This window comes from Solanum verrucosum, unplaced genomic scaffold, assembly GCF_900185275.1.
Source record: "Solanum verrucosum unplaced genomic scaffold, falcon-dt-bn FXZP01000230.1, whole genome shotgun sequence".
Lineage (NCBI taxonomy): Eukaryota > Viridiplantae > Streptophyta > Magnoliopsida > Solanales > Solanaceae > Solanum > Solanum verrucosum.
The window spans coordinates 1,846,516-1,863,508 of record NW_026019954.1 but is presented as its reverse complement, the minus strand read 5'-3'; the positions used below and the strand labels follow the sequence as shown (position 1 = coordinate 1,863,508).

The window sequence follows — 16,993 nt, the reverse complement described above, 5'->3', positions numbered from 1 at the left end:
TTTATTGGAAAAAATGATAAATATACTCCTGAACTATCGTAAATAATATACAGATACTCTTCATCATATTTTTGGGACATTGGTACCCTGCTGTCCAAAAACTAGAGCATATATATGCCTTTTATACTAACAAATATACACATGTCATAATCTTATTCACCGACCCGATATTTATTGAATATCGGATCGACGGATAAGATTGCACCGTGCCCCTATTTAATCTTCGTTAGAGTGAAGGGCATATATATTCTAGCTTTTGGACGACAGGTGACCAATGTCCCAAAAGTATGATAATATTTTACGATAGTTTGGGTATATTTGTTCTTTTTTCCTTTTTTATATTTATATATAACTCATCAAGAAAATAGTAATTAAGAAGGTATTTGACTATTTACCCTCATATGTGTGATGACTATAATCTCTCCTCATTGAATACTTATAGTTTTCAAGAATAATTACTATTAAGATTAGAATGAAAAAATAATAGTTAAAATAACAAGTATTTTAAAACAAATACTTTTAATAAAGATGTAAATATTTTAAGACGAAGGAAATATTTATTAACAATGGTGTAGATCACCCACTAATAATACATACCTTATCTAATTAGTATCAAATTTTACCATATGATATAATCTAATTTCTTCCGTCCTTTTCCCTCGTATCCCTTATTACGAATGATATATGTGGAGTCATTTTATTAAATTTAATTGACATATTTAAGCTTTTCTTGATCAAATACATGTGTCAACCATCAAAAAAACTAACTCCCAAGACAAACACACTAGCACACTTCCAATTTCTCACATTTTTTCTTATCCATTTTGTTTTTATTTGGAAAAAAAGTCAGAAATATATTTGAACTTTGACTTATTTAATATTGTATTTTAAAGATATATAGTTGTCCACCTAGATAAGTTACTATTTATAATGATTACACTATTAAATAGTTTAGGAGTAATAGGTACTGCCCAAAGTTTGGAATTATTATAACAATTTTGATCAAAGTTCAAATATATTTCGAACCCTTTTCCCTTTTTACGTTCTTCATTTCAATTAGCTATATTATTATTATTATTAGGGAAAAAGGACACCCTGAAGTATCGTAAATGGTATGCAAATACCCTCAGTCATACTTTTGGGACATTGGTGCCCCTGCCGTCCAAAAACTAGAGCATATATACAATTAGACTAATGGACATACACATGTCATAATCTTATCCATCGACCCGACATTTATTAAATATCAAATTGACGAATAAGATTGTGTCACGTGTCTCTATTTAGTCTTCCGTTAGAGTGAAAAACATATATACTCTAGTTTTTGAACGTTAGGAGCACCAATATACCAAAAATATGACAAATGGTATCTGCATACCATTTACGATAGTTTGAGGGTATATTTGTCATTTTTTCCTTATTATTACTATTATTATATATAGTATAGGGCCTGCACTTAATAGTTCCAATAATAATGATATTTTTTTCGGTAGTTTAATAATGGTGTACAAACCACACAAAAAATAATCAACTAGGCTGAAGCTGCTCAGTGCGGCGACATAAGCAAAGGTGACTTTGCCATTTTCCCTTCCATTATCTCATTGAATGCCAGCAAAATTCTTCTCATCTTCACTATACTGTAGAGTTTAGAATGACTGGAGTTCATAATATTTGGTTTAAACACTTAGAAAGTCTCACTCTTGTAGAAAATCCAGATACAATTTTGTTTTCTGGTGGATTATTTATTGAACCATTGATTCCTTCTTCAATTACAAATAATTTTCTAAAAATATCATCAATTGATGATTCCAGTGAGTTACATTCTCCCTTTTCTAGTCGTACTGGACCAATTTTCCGGCGAGAAAAAAAGAGTGTTCGTGCCGGTTTTGGGGGTAATTTCTTGTGTTTGAGTTTGTCAGTTAAGAAGAATACTGAGGTTGTTGGGAATTCCAGTGAATGTTTGTTGAGTAATGGAGACGACAGTTCAGAGGTGGAAGAGTCTAGTGACGGCAATGGGGATGTGAGAAAGCGAAATATTGGGTTACGGGGACGTGGTGCAATGAACACCAGCAAACATTTGTGGGCTGGAGCAGTTGCTGCAATGGTGTCAAGGTTAGTGCTTTTCTCCAGTGTCTGTTTTACTGATCGTTTATTCTTTTAGTAAATACTTCGATTTGTCCGCGGACACTCTATCCTTCCAGACCGCATTTGTGGGATTACACTGGGGTGCTATTGTTGTACACTGACAGCAGTTTGAACTTACTCAGAATTTCAAATCAGTTATTGGGGATCTGTTGTTGATACCCTAATATTAGGTGTATCACTTTGTTTTGTAAGTGCCATTTGGCAAGTTGTGATTCAATTTTGAGATGAGATATATATTTTTTTGATGACAAGGGAAACCCGCAACCGCTACCTTTAGGTGCGCACAGGGTAAAACCCCGCTCCTATGCAATAGCTCGCAAACCACATAGGAGAGGTAACCCGCACTAGGCAAGCCCGGTGCGACGAGCTCGACCCAGAAGGCAAACCCCTTGCTTTCGCTGGCAAGGGGTTTCGAACTTGAGACCTCCAACATGGAAGTCCCAAACCCAAACCACTGGGCCACCCCGAAGGGTATTTTGAGATGAGATATATAGGAGGGATAAGGTAAAAAAAGAAGCTACTTTATGTAGAGGAGAGAGTTATCAAGACATCATTATCTTCTTTGTGACGTAGGAATAATTTGTCTCTGCCAAGTTTTGGATTGAAGAAAAATAATTACTGCAGCTTATGGTTTTTGCTAATTGATGTTGTTCTTATCTATATATATCTTTGGGTCATCATAATTTCTTTCTTAGTCTTAGAGGGGACCTTTTTCTTCTTTCGAGGGGAGTGACATTATACAAGGAAATCCATGTTAGGTAGATTACAGATTAAAAAGATTGAATGTAACACAGTCACAACTCACACCCAGTCAAGTACCCATATAAGGGGAGAAGTAGTTATTTTCTTGATAACCAAGGGGCGAAGTAATTATAAATAAAGTTATCCTGCTTTCGGGAAAGTTAGATCTCGAAACCCAAGTTGTTTAACACCCCCAACCTTGCCACTTTGACCTCATTGCTAATCTGTTAGGGAGTCTTAATATTTTGAACAGTGGATATGGAATTCATTCATAAACTTGCTCATGGTTTTAGACATTCAAACTAATTGAAAAATTAAGCATAGCTGTTATTTCACTGAAATTAGATCTAGTGTTTGCTAGGAGCCTTTTGGTTAGACACTTGTTTGTGAAGGAACTAATGTGAGATTTCAAGTTGTTTTAGAGAATTCCAAAGTAACCTAAAAAGACAAATTAATTACAAGGTTTTATTGGAACGAAATGAATCTGAACATAATGGAATGGATGTAGAGGATATATATAGTCAACACAACTGGTTAGTTAATGTGTAGTTGATTGATGATTGATTACTTTTGGTGTTCGCTGAGTAAAGTTGTCGCAGTATGCATAACTTTCTATATATATATATATATATATTGAGTAACTCCATAATTGTTTGGGGTCTAGTGCAGAACAATGACAAATGCTTTGTAGGAGGTGGAGATAAGAAACAAGATGTGCTGCAAACATAGTTTAACTTGTCAGTCTCCTATTTAACAGAGTGGATTTTCATCATAGCCTGGAGGAATTATTACATAGCTGACCTTTTTTATTGCTTCCTTGCACTTGATCTCCTATGTAAATACTTAAACCGTGGTAGGGAATTTCCCATACTGCCTTTGAGGTAAAATTGCTTGCCATCTGAAGTTTACCTTCTTTCTTCCTTGTGCACATTTCAAAAGCAAGTACAATAACCAGGGAGCTAGATGGTGTGTTCTTTTAACAAAATATAAGGAAAAAATTTAAAATGCACGAGGGCATTCTTTGATCCACTTAGGATTCCGTTTTCTAGTCTTTTCTTGCTGGTTACTCTTAAGTGGCACCTTAGGAGATTTTCCCCGTGGTGCAACGGGGTGGTGTGCATTCATATCTTTTGGCCCCATAAATAACTACAGAAAAACTAAGCGTGAACAGAAGAAGCAAAGTAAATTTTCACAACTATATTACTGTAAAAGAATGTATAAACTGGCTTATTTGTTTTAATGGCAGTCAACTGTCTCTCTTGGTCTTGGTTGACTGTGAAAGCTTCCAGACCTTCTCAGTTGATCCTATCTACAACACTGCCATATCTTTACTTGCATTTGAAAGATGGAATTCTAAGAAACAAGGAATGGGCCATGAAGTTTCAAATAATATAATAGCAAAAAAGCTGTAAATATGGAATTCTAAAAAAATGTCCAATGAAACATTAGGATATGGTGTGGTGTCTGGTCTTACCTTCCTTTTTTGATATGGTAAATCCCACCGCTTAAGCTCCCCAATTCAGGAGCAAACAGTGGCCCTTCCCCTATTTTGTTCCCTTGGTGACTCGAAATCCCAACCTCATTGAGTTAGTGGGCCTTTTTTACTAGGCTATCCCTCCCTTGTCTTGGCCTTCTTTTCAGAATCAAAGGCCTATTTTCTGTTAAGTTATAAATCAATGATTTTAAGGCATGCGCGGTCATCCATTTTGCTCAAACTTTGAACCTTTGTCTCACTTTTCAGTTACTCTCCATTTGATGAATATTGTGTTTTTTTCCGGATCTTGTCAAATCGACGCCCATCTTCTAAACCAAAAGCATCATGTTTTTCTTTGATACACTTTCTACACTCCATTCCAACATAGAGATGAATCAGAAGTAAGCTTTTACCCAAAAAGTTCGACCTGTTACTCATCAAGTCATCCATATTTCTACAATGCTATGACCATTTAAAATCATTGTTGTTTAGTGCCATTTCCTTTTTTTTGTTTTGCCGGAGGGCAGGAGAGAGGTTTTTAAAAAGTCAAACAATGACATTCAAATTGAAAAGAGGAACATCACGTTTTGACCTAATACAATTTTTATCTGAATACTTCCAATAAAATCTTTTAATTTGGATTAAGCCTCTAGATATTCCGTATGCTCAAGTTTTTAACTTTTTCTTAATCATACTGTTTCTGAATACAAAGAAGTTAAATTTTGTATTCCTCTTGTCCCCCTCCTTTTGGTAAGTAAATATTTGAAGCTTACAAATTGCCCTAATCATCTTTAGGAGTTTTCTGCAATTTGCACCAAGATGAAATTTCGGTATGGTCGTTATTTTGAAACCGTCGTGGGAGCTTTATATTGAGGAGAGAGAGGGTTGGTCCATCATTTTTTTTTGGAATACGAGCTTGTCCATCCATTCTTGGTTAATTTACTTCTTCATTCTTTTTGAGCCTCTGTACACTTTTTTCAAGTCTCCATATGCTTCCGATTCTCTGTTCTCGTTCTTTGTTCCTTGTTCTCTCTGATATTGTGATGGCCAGAATCGACAACTAATTGTATATAACTAACACAATAGACCTGTTAACTTCTTTATATTTGATTATTTGACATTTGTTAAAAATTAAAATAATAAAATTGGTAAAAGATAGTTTAGTTTATCCTTCTATATACCTTCTAAAGTAGTTAACTTCACATTGATCTTAAACTCAGTTTCTGCTTACAATTATCTTTTGCTTCAACTCTGTTTGAATAAATCTTGTTTTTGCAGAACTGTTGTTGCTCCACTTGAAAGATTAAAGCTGGAATATATAGTTCGTGGTGAACAGAAGCACCTGTCGGAGCTCATCAAAACAATTGCAGCTACTCAAGGCTTGAGAGGCTTTTGGAAAGGGAACTTGGTCAATATTCTTCGTACTGCTCCTTTTAAGGCAGTTAATTTTTGTGCTTTTGACACATACAGAAAGCAACTCCTAAGATTATCAGGAAATGAAGAAACTACTAACATCGAGCGGTTTGTTGCTGGTGCTGCAGCTGGAGTGACTGCTACTGTGATGTGCTTACCACTGGACACTGTAAGTCATGAGTTATGAGATATGGAAAATTGCATTTTTTACGCCTTTTGATAATTATAATTTTCACTAAGCCCATCTAAAGATCGTGTACAAACACATAAAACTGTCAGTGCATTAATTTTTGCATTTTGATCTAGCTGTTGACAGAACTGTCAAAGAACTTCTTTTCTAGTACCAATTTTCTATGTAATTGTTTTCTTTACTAGTACATTTCCAATCCACTGATAGCAAGAGAAAAGGAAAATAAGAGAGCTCTTTTCTCTTTTTTAGTAAACATCCTTTTATGTTGCTCATGGTTCTTCCGTTCCTTCAATAAAATTTCTCACCTTCTAGCAAAATCCAAAAAGGAAGCTGCAAGTACAAGTGAAATCTGAAAATAGGACTAAAATTATAAAATTAACTTGTGGAGTAAAAAAGGAGGTATTTTGTCACAAAATCTTATGGTTAAAGTTCTGCAAAATTCTAGCTGCTTGTCAGTTTGACTTGTGTCATTCATTGATAATAGGTTTCTTCTGGTAGAAAGGAGATGTCTTTTTGTTAGACTTTGATTTGCATCGGAAATTCAGCAATCAAAAAACAAGAGATTCTTTATATGAAACAATTAATTTTGGATTTGAAGGAAAGAAGGTTGATGTTTTGGATCCCTTATCTTCAAGTGTCAATAATCATCTACCCATCCCATTTTTTATTCATAACTGTCCTATTTCTCGTATATTTTACAGTTACTGATTGAAAACATGATACATTTGGTGGTTACACTGTTTCTGATTCATCTGTTGATGAGTTCTAACTTTTCAAGCAGGTTTTGCCTCTAAACCTTTTTTGTTTTTCTAGTATTTCTTGGTGAGTTGTGGAAGGAGATAGTGGTGTGACAAGGGGAAAGGAAAGCCAGCTAGTGGCAGAAAGGACCAGGGAGGTGGGACCTTATTAAAAGAAAGAATGGGGAGGTGGGACAGTGCTTGAGGGAAAGCCTTGGGCTGTGGACAAAGAGGTTGATGATTAATAGACTCTTATCAACTTCCTCTAGCTTTTAAGCTTCTCGTTCTCAAGCAAGAACACACACTATTAAGCACATCATTGTGAATCCTGACCAGAAGATCCTTAAGCACATCCTTTTTTGTTTTTGCTATTTATTGATATGCACAAGGTACCAAAAGATGGGAAAACTTTTGGAATACAGAATAAAATAAAACTAAGAATCTTAGAATCTTAATGTGTCATTTTGGATTAGAAATAAACTGACTTAGTCGAGAGAAGTTGAGGATTTAGTTTTTTTTTCTAAAACAGATAATAGAAGGGTCCCAACTGAAGATGACATACATGGCAGGGGTGAAGAAGCGAAATGCCCTGTATAAAATTTAGTACAGCAGCTACTGATAAAAAAGGAAGAAGAAAGGTTTAGTACAGCAGCTTTGTCCTAGAGAAAAACAAGGAATGAGATGGAAGAATAGAGCAATTTTAGCTTCATCAGGGAACCAGCAACAAAATGGGTGCTAGACAATGTCTGTTATTGTTAATATGGACCAAACTAGTTTCTCCCTTATCTTTCAGGTCTGATGCATGCTTCTAATATAACATAGTGCTTGTTTGAATTTGTGCATGGAATGATATTCTGTCAACCATTAGCATCAAAGGCCTGGTTTTAGTACATAGTTTTTAGGTCTCTGATTTGAATATGAAAGCAGCTGCGCTGAAGTAGTTTGCATTTCCTCTTCTGTAAGAATGTGTAACAATCTTTTGTTTTTAATAAATATGAATGTGTAACGTGTTCACATCACCTGTAGTCCTTATTATTGATTTTTCCTTTTTTCAGAAATGTCCTTTTTAGATTTGATTATCCTCCTTATGGTTGGGGAAGTTGATTTTCTCTGGCTTCTGCTTTGTTATTTCCTATGTTGCCTGATAATTTAAAACCTTTCAGATCCGGACCAAGTTAGTGGCACGGGGTGGAGAAGCCTTGGGTGGTGTGGTTGGAGCTTTCCAACATGTGATCAGAACTGAAGGATTCTTCTCTCTTTATAAGGGACTAGTACCCTCCATTTTGAGTATGGCCCCAGCAGCGGCTGTTTTCTATGGTGTATATGACATATTAAAATCAGCTTATTTGCGTTCACCTGAAGGCAGAAAAAGAATAGAGTATATGAAGAATCAGGGAGCAGAGCTCAATGCTTTTGACCAGCTTGAGTTGGGACCTATGAGGACCTTACTTCATGGTGCTATTGCTGGTGCTTGTGCTGAAGCCGCAACTTATCCATTTGAGGTCATTAGAAGACATCTTCAATTACAAGGCCGGGCATCTAAACTGAGTGCGTTGGCAACATGTGCGAAGATTGTTGAACAGGGAGGTGTTCCAGCTCTATATGCAGGACTGATCCCTAGTTTACTACAGGTACCAGTGCCTGTGTAACCATGCCATTATGTTTGAGATAACTTTTTAATTGGATAATGACTCATTTTAATCTCAGAAACTGAATACGATGTTCTTCCCAACCATTGTGCTCCTTGATATGCATGGAGGTCACAATATTTCATTAGGTTAACATCGTTAATTAGAACAACATTAGTTATGTTTAACTAAATCTTAAGGCTTAAAATCTCATGTCATTTCCTCGAAAGAACAAAATATCTATGAAAATGGATAGCAAGAGGGGAGACAGACAACAAGATTCTGGGGTGGTGGCATCTCTAATTTCTTCCTTTTCATCCTTTCCCTTCTTTTTATTGGATAGACCCTGTGTCTTGCTTTTTCTTTAAATAGCAGAAAGAGTACTTCATTCAGAGCTAGAGGGATTGTCATATTTCAGTTCAATTGACTTGCATATATGTATATGATTATAGTATTCTAAATTTCAAGTATATCTCTAGGGATTGAGTTCATTTTCTTCTTTTCAAATCTCTGTAACTATCAAGACTTTCCCATTCTCACTTTTCATGTTCTGAATCTTCAGGTGTTACCTTCAGCCTCCATAAGCTACTTCGTCTACGAGTTCATGAAGATTGTTCTCAAAGCGGAATGAAGGACATCTGTTGCTAAGTAGTGAGGTACAAAAGCATTGTATTACAATGTTATTCATCACCTTGATGTTAAAGAGGTAGGATCTAGTTTGTTGGACATGAAATCTAAAATTTCTCTCTAACACTTGATGAAATTCTTAGCTTAGATCCAGGTTCACAGACTCAATACTATATTTTACTCTCTTCTATCCCAAAAGAAATACATTTTTTTTATCAACCACAACCCGGTGTGTTTTATTATTGGGAAGCAAAGGTTCATCAAATGATAAAAAGAGCTATATGAACAAAGAACCAATGGAAAAATGAGTACTGAGATCTTGAAAAATGAAAATTGATTATTTGAAAATTCTGAACATTATAGTCCCCTCTTTATCTGAATTTCTTTGTATCGAGATCTCTAATTTTCAAGTTTAACCAACATGTTGGATGTATCTAGCTCGTTCAAACTTGTATAAATTATACTCCCTCCGTTTCACAAAGAATGCCCTCCTTTTCTTTTTAGTCAGTTTCAAAAAGAATGACCTCTTTCCTTTTTTGGTAACATTTTACTTTTTGCTTTCCACGTGGCATGCTTAAGACCACAAGATTAAGGGCAATTTTGTACATTTGACATTACTTTAATTTAGGACCACAAGATTCAAAAGTCTTCTTTATTTACTTAAACTCCGTGTCAAGTCAAACCAGGTCATTCTTTATGAAACGGAGGGAGTATATATATATAGCCTATAGGAGATAAACAGCTATATATGAATGTCCATTCGTATCTCTTATTCCAATTCAAAGCCTTTTTTCAGTGTTTGTGTAAATTTCAAGAAGTTTTTATAAGCACTTGATTTTAGGCTAAAATGATAAAAGTAAGTAAAAAAACAATAACCAATCCAAAGTCTGTTCTTAAGCACTATTGTATTGTTTGAGTAAAACTAAAAAGTGTTTTTAAACACTTGTTTTTAAGTCAAAATGACCAAAAATAAATCATAAAAACAAGATTTTCTAATTTAATGGTTGATTCTCTTCCAAATCTTTGATTCAATTGCTTTGCAAGAATATTGTATATAAGCCAACTGAATGTTTTTCACTTCAAATTTGTTTTGTTAATATACCAGGAAAAAATTGACACTTCGTCCTACTTTCCTTCCATGTTTCTAAGAAAATGATGAGTTCCTTTATTCGAAACAATTTCAATTTGTCTTTTAAAATTATAAGCAGTCTAAAATAAAGTTATATATGAAACAATCATATTCACATAATTGTTAGCAGTAGCTTGTAAGTTTTAAATATCATTCTCACATTTTGAAGGTGACAAGTCAATGACAAAAATAACAAACCAATCATATCATAAATTTTTACCTATTTAAGGACTGCGCAGTTAATTAATACTAACTCTCTGGCGAGGCGCACAAATAATTTACTACTAGTAAGTATTATTCTTTTCACTATGCCACTGATGTTGAAATTCTATTCATTTTTATTTGTCCAAAATAGTTGAATATAAAAAATTAAAATTAAATATTAATTGATATACTAAATATTATAGTGAAATAATCATAGTGTCTTTTATTTTAATTTATTTATAAATAAAACGACAGTGAGTGAAAATCACAATACCAAGGTACCAGAAAATAAAATTTTTATTTTATTTTTAAAAACCGTCATCCTCAACTGCTAATTCTACAATCATACGTGTAATACTTCTACTTGCCCTTCGATAATTTCAGAGTTTCATTCAGAAACGCTTTCCATTCCACCGCCGCTATGACGCCGTCCGGCGACGGAGCTGATGTCTCTGCCGGTGGCCTCTGTACGTGCTCTTCCCTCGATGAGGAAAGCCTAATCCAGAACTGCCAGCATTGCCGGCGATCGACTCTCCCTTCCTCTTCGTCATCTTGCTCTTTGCTTAGCCTCGAATCTTATCCGGTTCAGGATTACGATAAGCTTTGGAGAATCTTTAGTGCTTCCGTTAAAGGATTCACTATTGGCGCTGGCCTAAAAGGTGGCCTCGCTATCTTTGCTGTTCTCTCTCGGCTACGACGTAGAAAATCGATGTCCTCCGCGAAGTAAAGTTGTTTTTGAATCCTCAAAGCATTTAGATCTATAGTTCACCGCTTTGGTTTAGCTCATTTGAATATGTTTTAATTTTTTAGGAAAGGGCAAATGGTCTCGAGCAGGGATGATGTAATTTTGGCACTAAAGGAAACTCTAAGATATGGTCTGTTCCTTGGCACTTTCTCTGGTACATTTGTATCAGTTGATGAAATTGTATCCGCTTGGGGAGGTCATCGAAGGTACGTCACTGTATATATCCATACACACACATTTGTATGTGTGTGTTAATTAAATTCAGATGTTTTCAATTTGTTAAATATAATTATGTACATGCGAAATAGATATAACTAATCTGTTACTTATCTATTCATATAATTATGTATTGTATTATTTGAGCGTGTGCTTGTATATATGTGGGCGAAAATCAGAAAATGTTCAATTGTTTGAGAGTTGGTGAGATGATTAACCTAACAGTAGATTAAGCAGAAACTTATTTGAATTCCAGGACAGCTAAGTGGAGAGCATTGCTAGCGGGTGCAATTGCAGGGCCATCGTTGCTTCTTACTGGTAGCACACAGCACACGAGCTTGGCGGTTTACATTCTTGTGCGTGCGGCTGTGTTGGCATCCCGTTGTGGAATAAAAAGTAAGCGGTTTGGGCGCATATGCAAGCCTTTAACTTGGGCTCACGGAGACATTTTTCTTATGTGTCTATCCTCTTCACAGATCCTGTAAGCATCGTTTTTTCTCCTTTTGTGGGACCTAATTTCATATAAAAACATACTGAGTAATGGTATCTTTCCTTTAATTGCAAGCCATATTTCGTATGCTTTTTATGTATAATACATTATTATAACATTGTTGATAAACTGTAATGTCATGAACAAGTAAATGTTTCTTCCTTCTGAACATGATGTAATTTGCAGTGCTTAGAAGTTGAGATTAACCATGCTTGGCTCTAAGCTAATAAATCATATTGATTTGACTTTGTATTGAAGTTGGCCAAGAAATTAGGTACTTTCCAAGTCAACCATGAAAGAGAAGTTCCCCTAGAAATGGTCATTGCCTAAATTTTTTAATCCCATTTTAGTGGAGAGTGAGGCAACTTGAATAATTGGAGAATGAAGTTGACTTCTTGATTGAAATTCACCCTTATGTTTGATATGTATCAGATTGATTGTATTTGGGATTATTCTAATGGAAGTGACAGCTACATAAATGCATGAACTGGTCACACTATTACTAGTGGTTTACAACTTTGTAAGCTTTATGTTCTAATCGTTGTATATGCGTGCTCAGTCTCTCCTTTATTGAAGTGGCTGTCTCAGACTAAGGAAGTCATGACAGTCAGAGTGCTGATAGGACACCGACAGTCAGTAGTCTTATTATGATGAATGTTTAAACTGATAGTCTCATTTGATAATCTGGTAATATGTTTCAAGAATAGTAGAATTTTCATCTCTGAATCAGGTCAATCTCAGATTCTTTATTTATCTGTCACAATATACAATGAAAGAACTGTGTCACGATTCACGACCTTGCATTAAGGAGAATGTGGACAAAACATTTTCTACTTTCAGCAGGATTTTATGGATTGTCTTGAGATCTAATTAGGGATGGCAATGGGGCGGGGCGGTTGCAAAGCGGGGCGGGTTATAGCGTTTGTGGGGCAGTGCGAGTTAATGTTTTTGGGGGGGCGGGGCGGGTACAAAATATTTTTTTAGGAAAACATGCGGAGCGGGTACGGGTTAGGGGCTTTTTTTTTCTTTTGAAGTTAAACTAAATTGGGCGAATAGCAGATGCAAATCAGTTGACAGTTGACACTGAATTTCTTAGTTTATTATGCCTATCTTTTGTCTCTAGTGTTTATACAATATTATTAAGTAAAATGATGCATCACTTGTGATGAATTCTGATTCTAATTAATTTGTATACTGACTAGGCTATATATTTTATTATTTACCTTCATAATCATGGTGTTAGAAAGTAATGTAACAGATTCTTAAATGAGAAACTAAAGTGTATGAAAAACTTAATAAATTACAGTATTGTTTTACTTAAGTTAAGTGTCAAAATCAAGCACATGTACTGTTATGTTGAAGTTTTGTGGGGCAGGTATATGCGGAGAGGTATATGCAGGCGGGGTGGGGAAAAAATAAAAAAATGTGCTATGCGGGGCGGGGCGGGGCGGGGCAAAGTCATTGCGGGTTTATGCGGGGCGGGGGGGAGTAAAGTCATTGCGGGTTTATGCGGGTTTGCCCCGCACCCGCACCATTGCCATCCCTAGATCTAATCTCCAATCCCTTCTATCAATGTAAGTAGGATCCTATTTATAAAAATCTTGATACCATGCGTTTAGTTTAACCAATTAAGCATAAACTGCACCAATTTGCAGTGGCTCCATGAGATAGTTGACATGTTTAGTATCTCCTTTGAGGAAGCAACACTGCATTTCCCAAGCTCTAGCTTCCTTATATATCCATGTATCTTATGTGGAAAGGCTTTATACAAAGCAAAGCCTTCCGTGAACATACTACTGTCTTTGCATGTATGTCATCCCGAAGCACAATAATTAAAGGATAATGTACCTCAACAATGAGTCTAAGTAACTGCTTGGGCTGTCGTGCTCCATTAGCCCAAGTGGAATTCCTATCCAAGCTAGCATTGTCAGCTCATATAACTTTGGCTCCTGCTGATGATGTGGGAGATGGGGTGTATTTTGTTAGCAACGGCGAGAAGAGGTCAAATCTGTAATATTCAAAGGAAGGGATACAATATATACACAACAAGCCAGATTTTAGCACTTCACAATATACACAGAAAGTGCTAATGGTGTAGATATGTTACTTGTATGGAAAAGATAAATATTTGTGCCTCCATAGGATTAGTTGTGATTACAAATTCCTGCAGAATTAACCCAAAACTTCTGTCTACAAGTAGTTGTCTAAATGCTTTTTTGTCAGGTATTACAATAAAGATAAAAAAATCTCTTTCCTGTTGGTCTATTGCTTTGATTAAAAGGTAGTGAGTTCAGAATTCTAAATCTGATTTACTCAGAAGACTGATTTGCTTATTCTGAGTCTGACATGCCTATCCTCTAATGAGCAATGTTTTTCTCTCATACTGCATTTTTTAAATTTATGTCAGGTCCGCTTATATATTGAAGCAAGATAGTCTGCATCCATCTTACAAATCCTTTCTCAACAAACATGGTGGCAAAGCTTTGGTTATCCTGCAGGGTGTGAAAGATCTGGCATGTGGGAACTCTGTAATGAATTTGGAAGCAATAGAGAATCATTACAAGTCCAATGGTATTGACATTAAACTGGATCCACAAATGAAAGTGCCCTGCTCGGTATGTCATAGTTTCCTGTTCTTTGGCAGTAAAAATAGTCCAAATATGAATGCTGCTTTCTATTTTAGTTGGGTGTGGTCCTCCTAAAGTAAATGTTGCTACTTTATAAAATGCTGGAGGGAACAGGAGTTAAAATATTTACTGTGTAGAGCTAGAAGTTGGAGGTTTGGCTGGAGGTTGTTTCGTGTCCTCTGCTTCTATTGTTCTGCATTCTTGAAGCTTTTGAGGTTGTCTGGGTACTTCTAAAGTTAGGGTTTAATTAACAGATTTTTAAGATTACAACAATGGCTCTTGGGGCTTGAGCGATATCTTTTTATTAAGCGTCTGTAAATTGATACCATTGGTTATTTCTAGTAAGTTTATGTAGTCACTACTTTATGATTAAGAATAAACTGCTTTGTAGATTTATGCATTTTAACCATATTATAGTTCCTTTTCCTTTTTTGTTGTTTATTATTACCCTTTGCTTTTCAATGAACAAGCATGGTTGATAGTCAAATACTTTTTTAGAGCTAATGAAGGCAAAAGCAATATCTGGATGTTCTTATGTGTTTGTGGAAAATATGTTGTTCACTGTTTGGAATTTGTGATATTTTTTCCGTTCTTCTTTCATGTGGTATTTTGGGGCTATGTGAAATGCATTTAAGTTGTATTACAGCAAAAGGAACAGTTCTGATTTAATTATCATAGTGAATACCCAGTTGAAGAGGAGAAGTATATGAGGTTTGATAGGTGTGGACTATCAATTCTGCAGATCAAGAGTTCTTGAAACTATTAAGTACAGGATTAGTTTTGTTCATTAATTTGCTTTGTAGGTCCAATTATGGTGCACGAGTCACTGATAAGCTTCATATGAATAAAAATACCTGCAGTGCTGTAGCCACTTTATACCTTACCAAAAAGAAAAGGAAGCTGTAGCCTGTAAATGTTATGAAAAAACCAAACATCCTGTTGTATTGGCCTCAATAGTAGACTCTTAATTGTGTTTCATCTGTTTGCCTAAGGTAGGTGCTGCTATCTTGAAATTTTTTGGATTCATACTAATCAAGGATTGCAAGAGTTTAATCGACATGCTGATATTGTTGATCTGCAAGCACTGTTTTCCCTTTGGATGTTCATGCAGATAGTACATGAGAATCAAGGATGTGGTGCACATTTCATTTCATTTCTAATTCAAGCCTACAAGAGAGCTCTGCCAGTTTACCTTCCAGTTTATTTAGTTCCTGCACTCATTGTACATCGTCAAGGCATCTTGAAAAGGTACTGAATGTTGGTTTCTTCAATGACAAATCATCTTGTCTTCTTCGTTTTTCTCTTGGATTATCCATTCATCAGCCATTGCTTGATAAAATCTGTAGCCATTATAGGAGAATTATTTTAGCGTAGTTGTTACTACGAATAATTTATCATTTGGAAGTACATTTCCCTCCTGATAGTCCATATTGCTTTTAGCCCATTCCATTTCCAAGCTCTATAAATGTATAGTCATCTTCCTTCAGCTCCAGTTTTTACAACATTTTGAGGAAATTTTTGCAGACCTAACACAATTTTGGCGAAGAGTCTCCTCGGTACAGCAAGGTCTAGTCTATTTCTCTCCATGTATTGTTCATCTGCCTGGTAAGAGCTGATTTGATTTGTTGAATTTGCATTTAACTGTCTTTGTTATGAATATTTTTCCACATTTTTCAGTCCTTTCGTCTGACGATGTTAAGCCCCCTCCAAGTTTAAATACTCTTGCTTCAAATGACTGCTCATCTCAAAGCTTCATGTACTGTTTCATTGTTAGGTTATGGACATGTTTTCTCTTCAGGCTGTTCAAGAGGTGTAACATCCCCATGGTGGCACTGGGAACGGTATAGGACAGATTAGTTATCTTTCTTAACTAGTCGTTTTACTTCTCTCTTTGTAAAGCTAACATAAAACACTTTTTGCAGTTCCCTACTGGTCTGGCCCTGGCAATTGAGAAGAAAAGCAGGAGGATAGAGATTTCACTCTATTGCCTTGCTCGGGCACTTGAGAGTTTCGTCACGTGCATGGCTGATGTTGGTTATTTGCCTCAGTCTGAAAAATTAAAGAGAGGTGATGTCGTGATCTTTAGCATGGCAACTGCAATTATCATGCATTGTTATGCTATGGAGAGGGATGTCTTCAAATCCAAGTACTTGAATGTTCTTGATTGGGTGTTTGGTGTGCCTCTTCCCCCCTATGACACCACTCCTCGCAAGAAATGCCGTTCCTCATCCATATAGCACAGATGATGGATTATTCTTTTCCCCGCGAGAGATAATTGTACACAATGCATGTCACAAAAAAATAATTTAACTTTGTACACCACAATTGTCACAGAACTAATCTACTTTGATACAAATATAGAATAAACTATGGTCTGTTTAGTTGGAACTTTGTTGCTGCCAGTACATTGAATTATCTTAGTTCAGTATGATCATGAAATTGTTCTGTATTAAAATTTTGAGAGATGTTGTTATGTTAACGCTCTCAAGATATTAATATCTCATCAAGGCCTTCATAAATTGCTTATCCGTTAGGCAATGTAAAATGTTTGCAACAAATTATTCAATGTTGCCATTTCTGAACTAGACTTCTTTTAACACCACGATAATAATAAAAAATGAACCCAC

At 35.6% G+C, this 16,993-nt stretch overlaps 2 protein-coding genes across 2 annotated transcripts; both read left to right on the top strand.

The window, feature by feature from the left end:
* The first annotated feature begins 1,523 nt into the window (after nucleotides 1-1,523).
* Nucleotides 1,524-9,169, top strand: LOC125814142 (probable mitochondrial adenine nucleotide transporter BTL3). The gene is made up of 4 exons (XM_049493598.1): nucleotides 1,524-2,112; nucleotides 5,639-5,942; nucleotides 7,864-8,331; nucleotides 8,891-9,169. The coding sequence occupies exons 1-4, from the start codon at nucleotides 1,652-1,654 to the stop codon at nucleotides 8,957-8,959; spliced, it is 1,302 nt and encodes a 433-aa protein (XP_049349555.1). The 5' UTR covers nucleotides 1,524-1,651; the 3' UTR covers nucleotides 8,960-9,169.
* Nucleotides 9,170-10,650: 1,481 nt separating this feature from the next.
* LOC125814139 (uncharacterized) lies at nucleotides 10,651-16,841 on the top strand. Its single transcript, XM_049493593.1, has 8 exons — nucleotides 10,651-11,011; nucleotides 11,099-11,239; nucleotides 11,506-11,730; nucleotides 14,147-14,354; nucleotides 15,478-15,614; nucleotides 15,891-15,971; nucleotides 16,141-16,207; nucleotides 16,289-16,841. The coding sequence occupies exons 1-8, from the start codon at nucleotides 10,710-10,712 to the stop codon at nucleotides 16,601-16,603; spliced, it is 1,476 nt and encodes a 491-aa protein (XP_049349550.1). The 5' UTR covers nucleotides 10,651-10,709; the 3' UTR covers nucleotides 16,604-16,841.
* The last annotated feature ends 152 nt before the right edge of the window (nucleotides 16,842-16,993 follow it).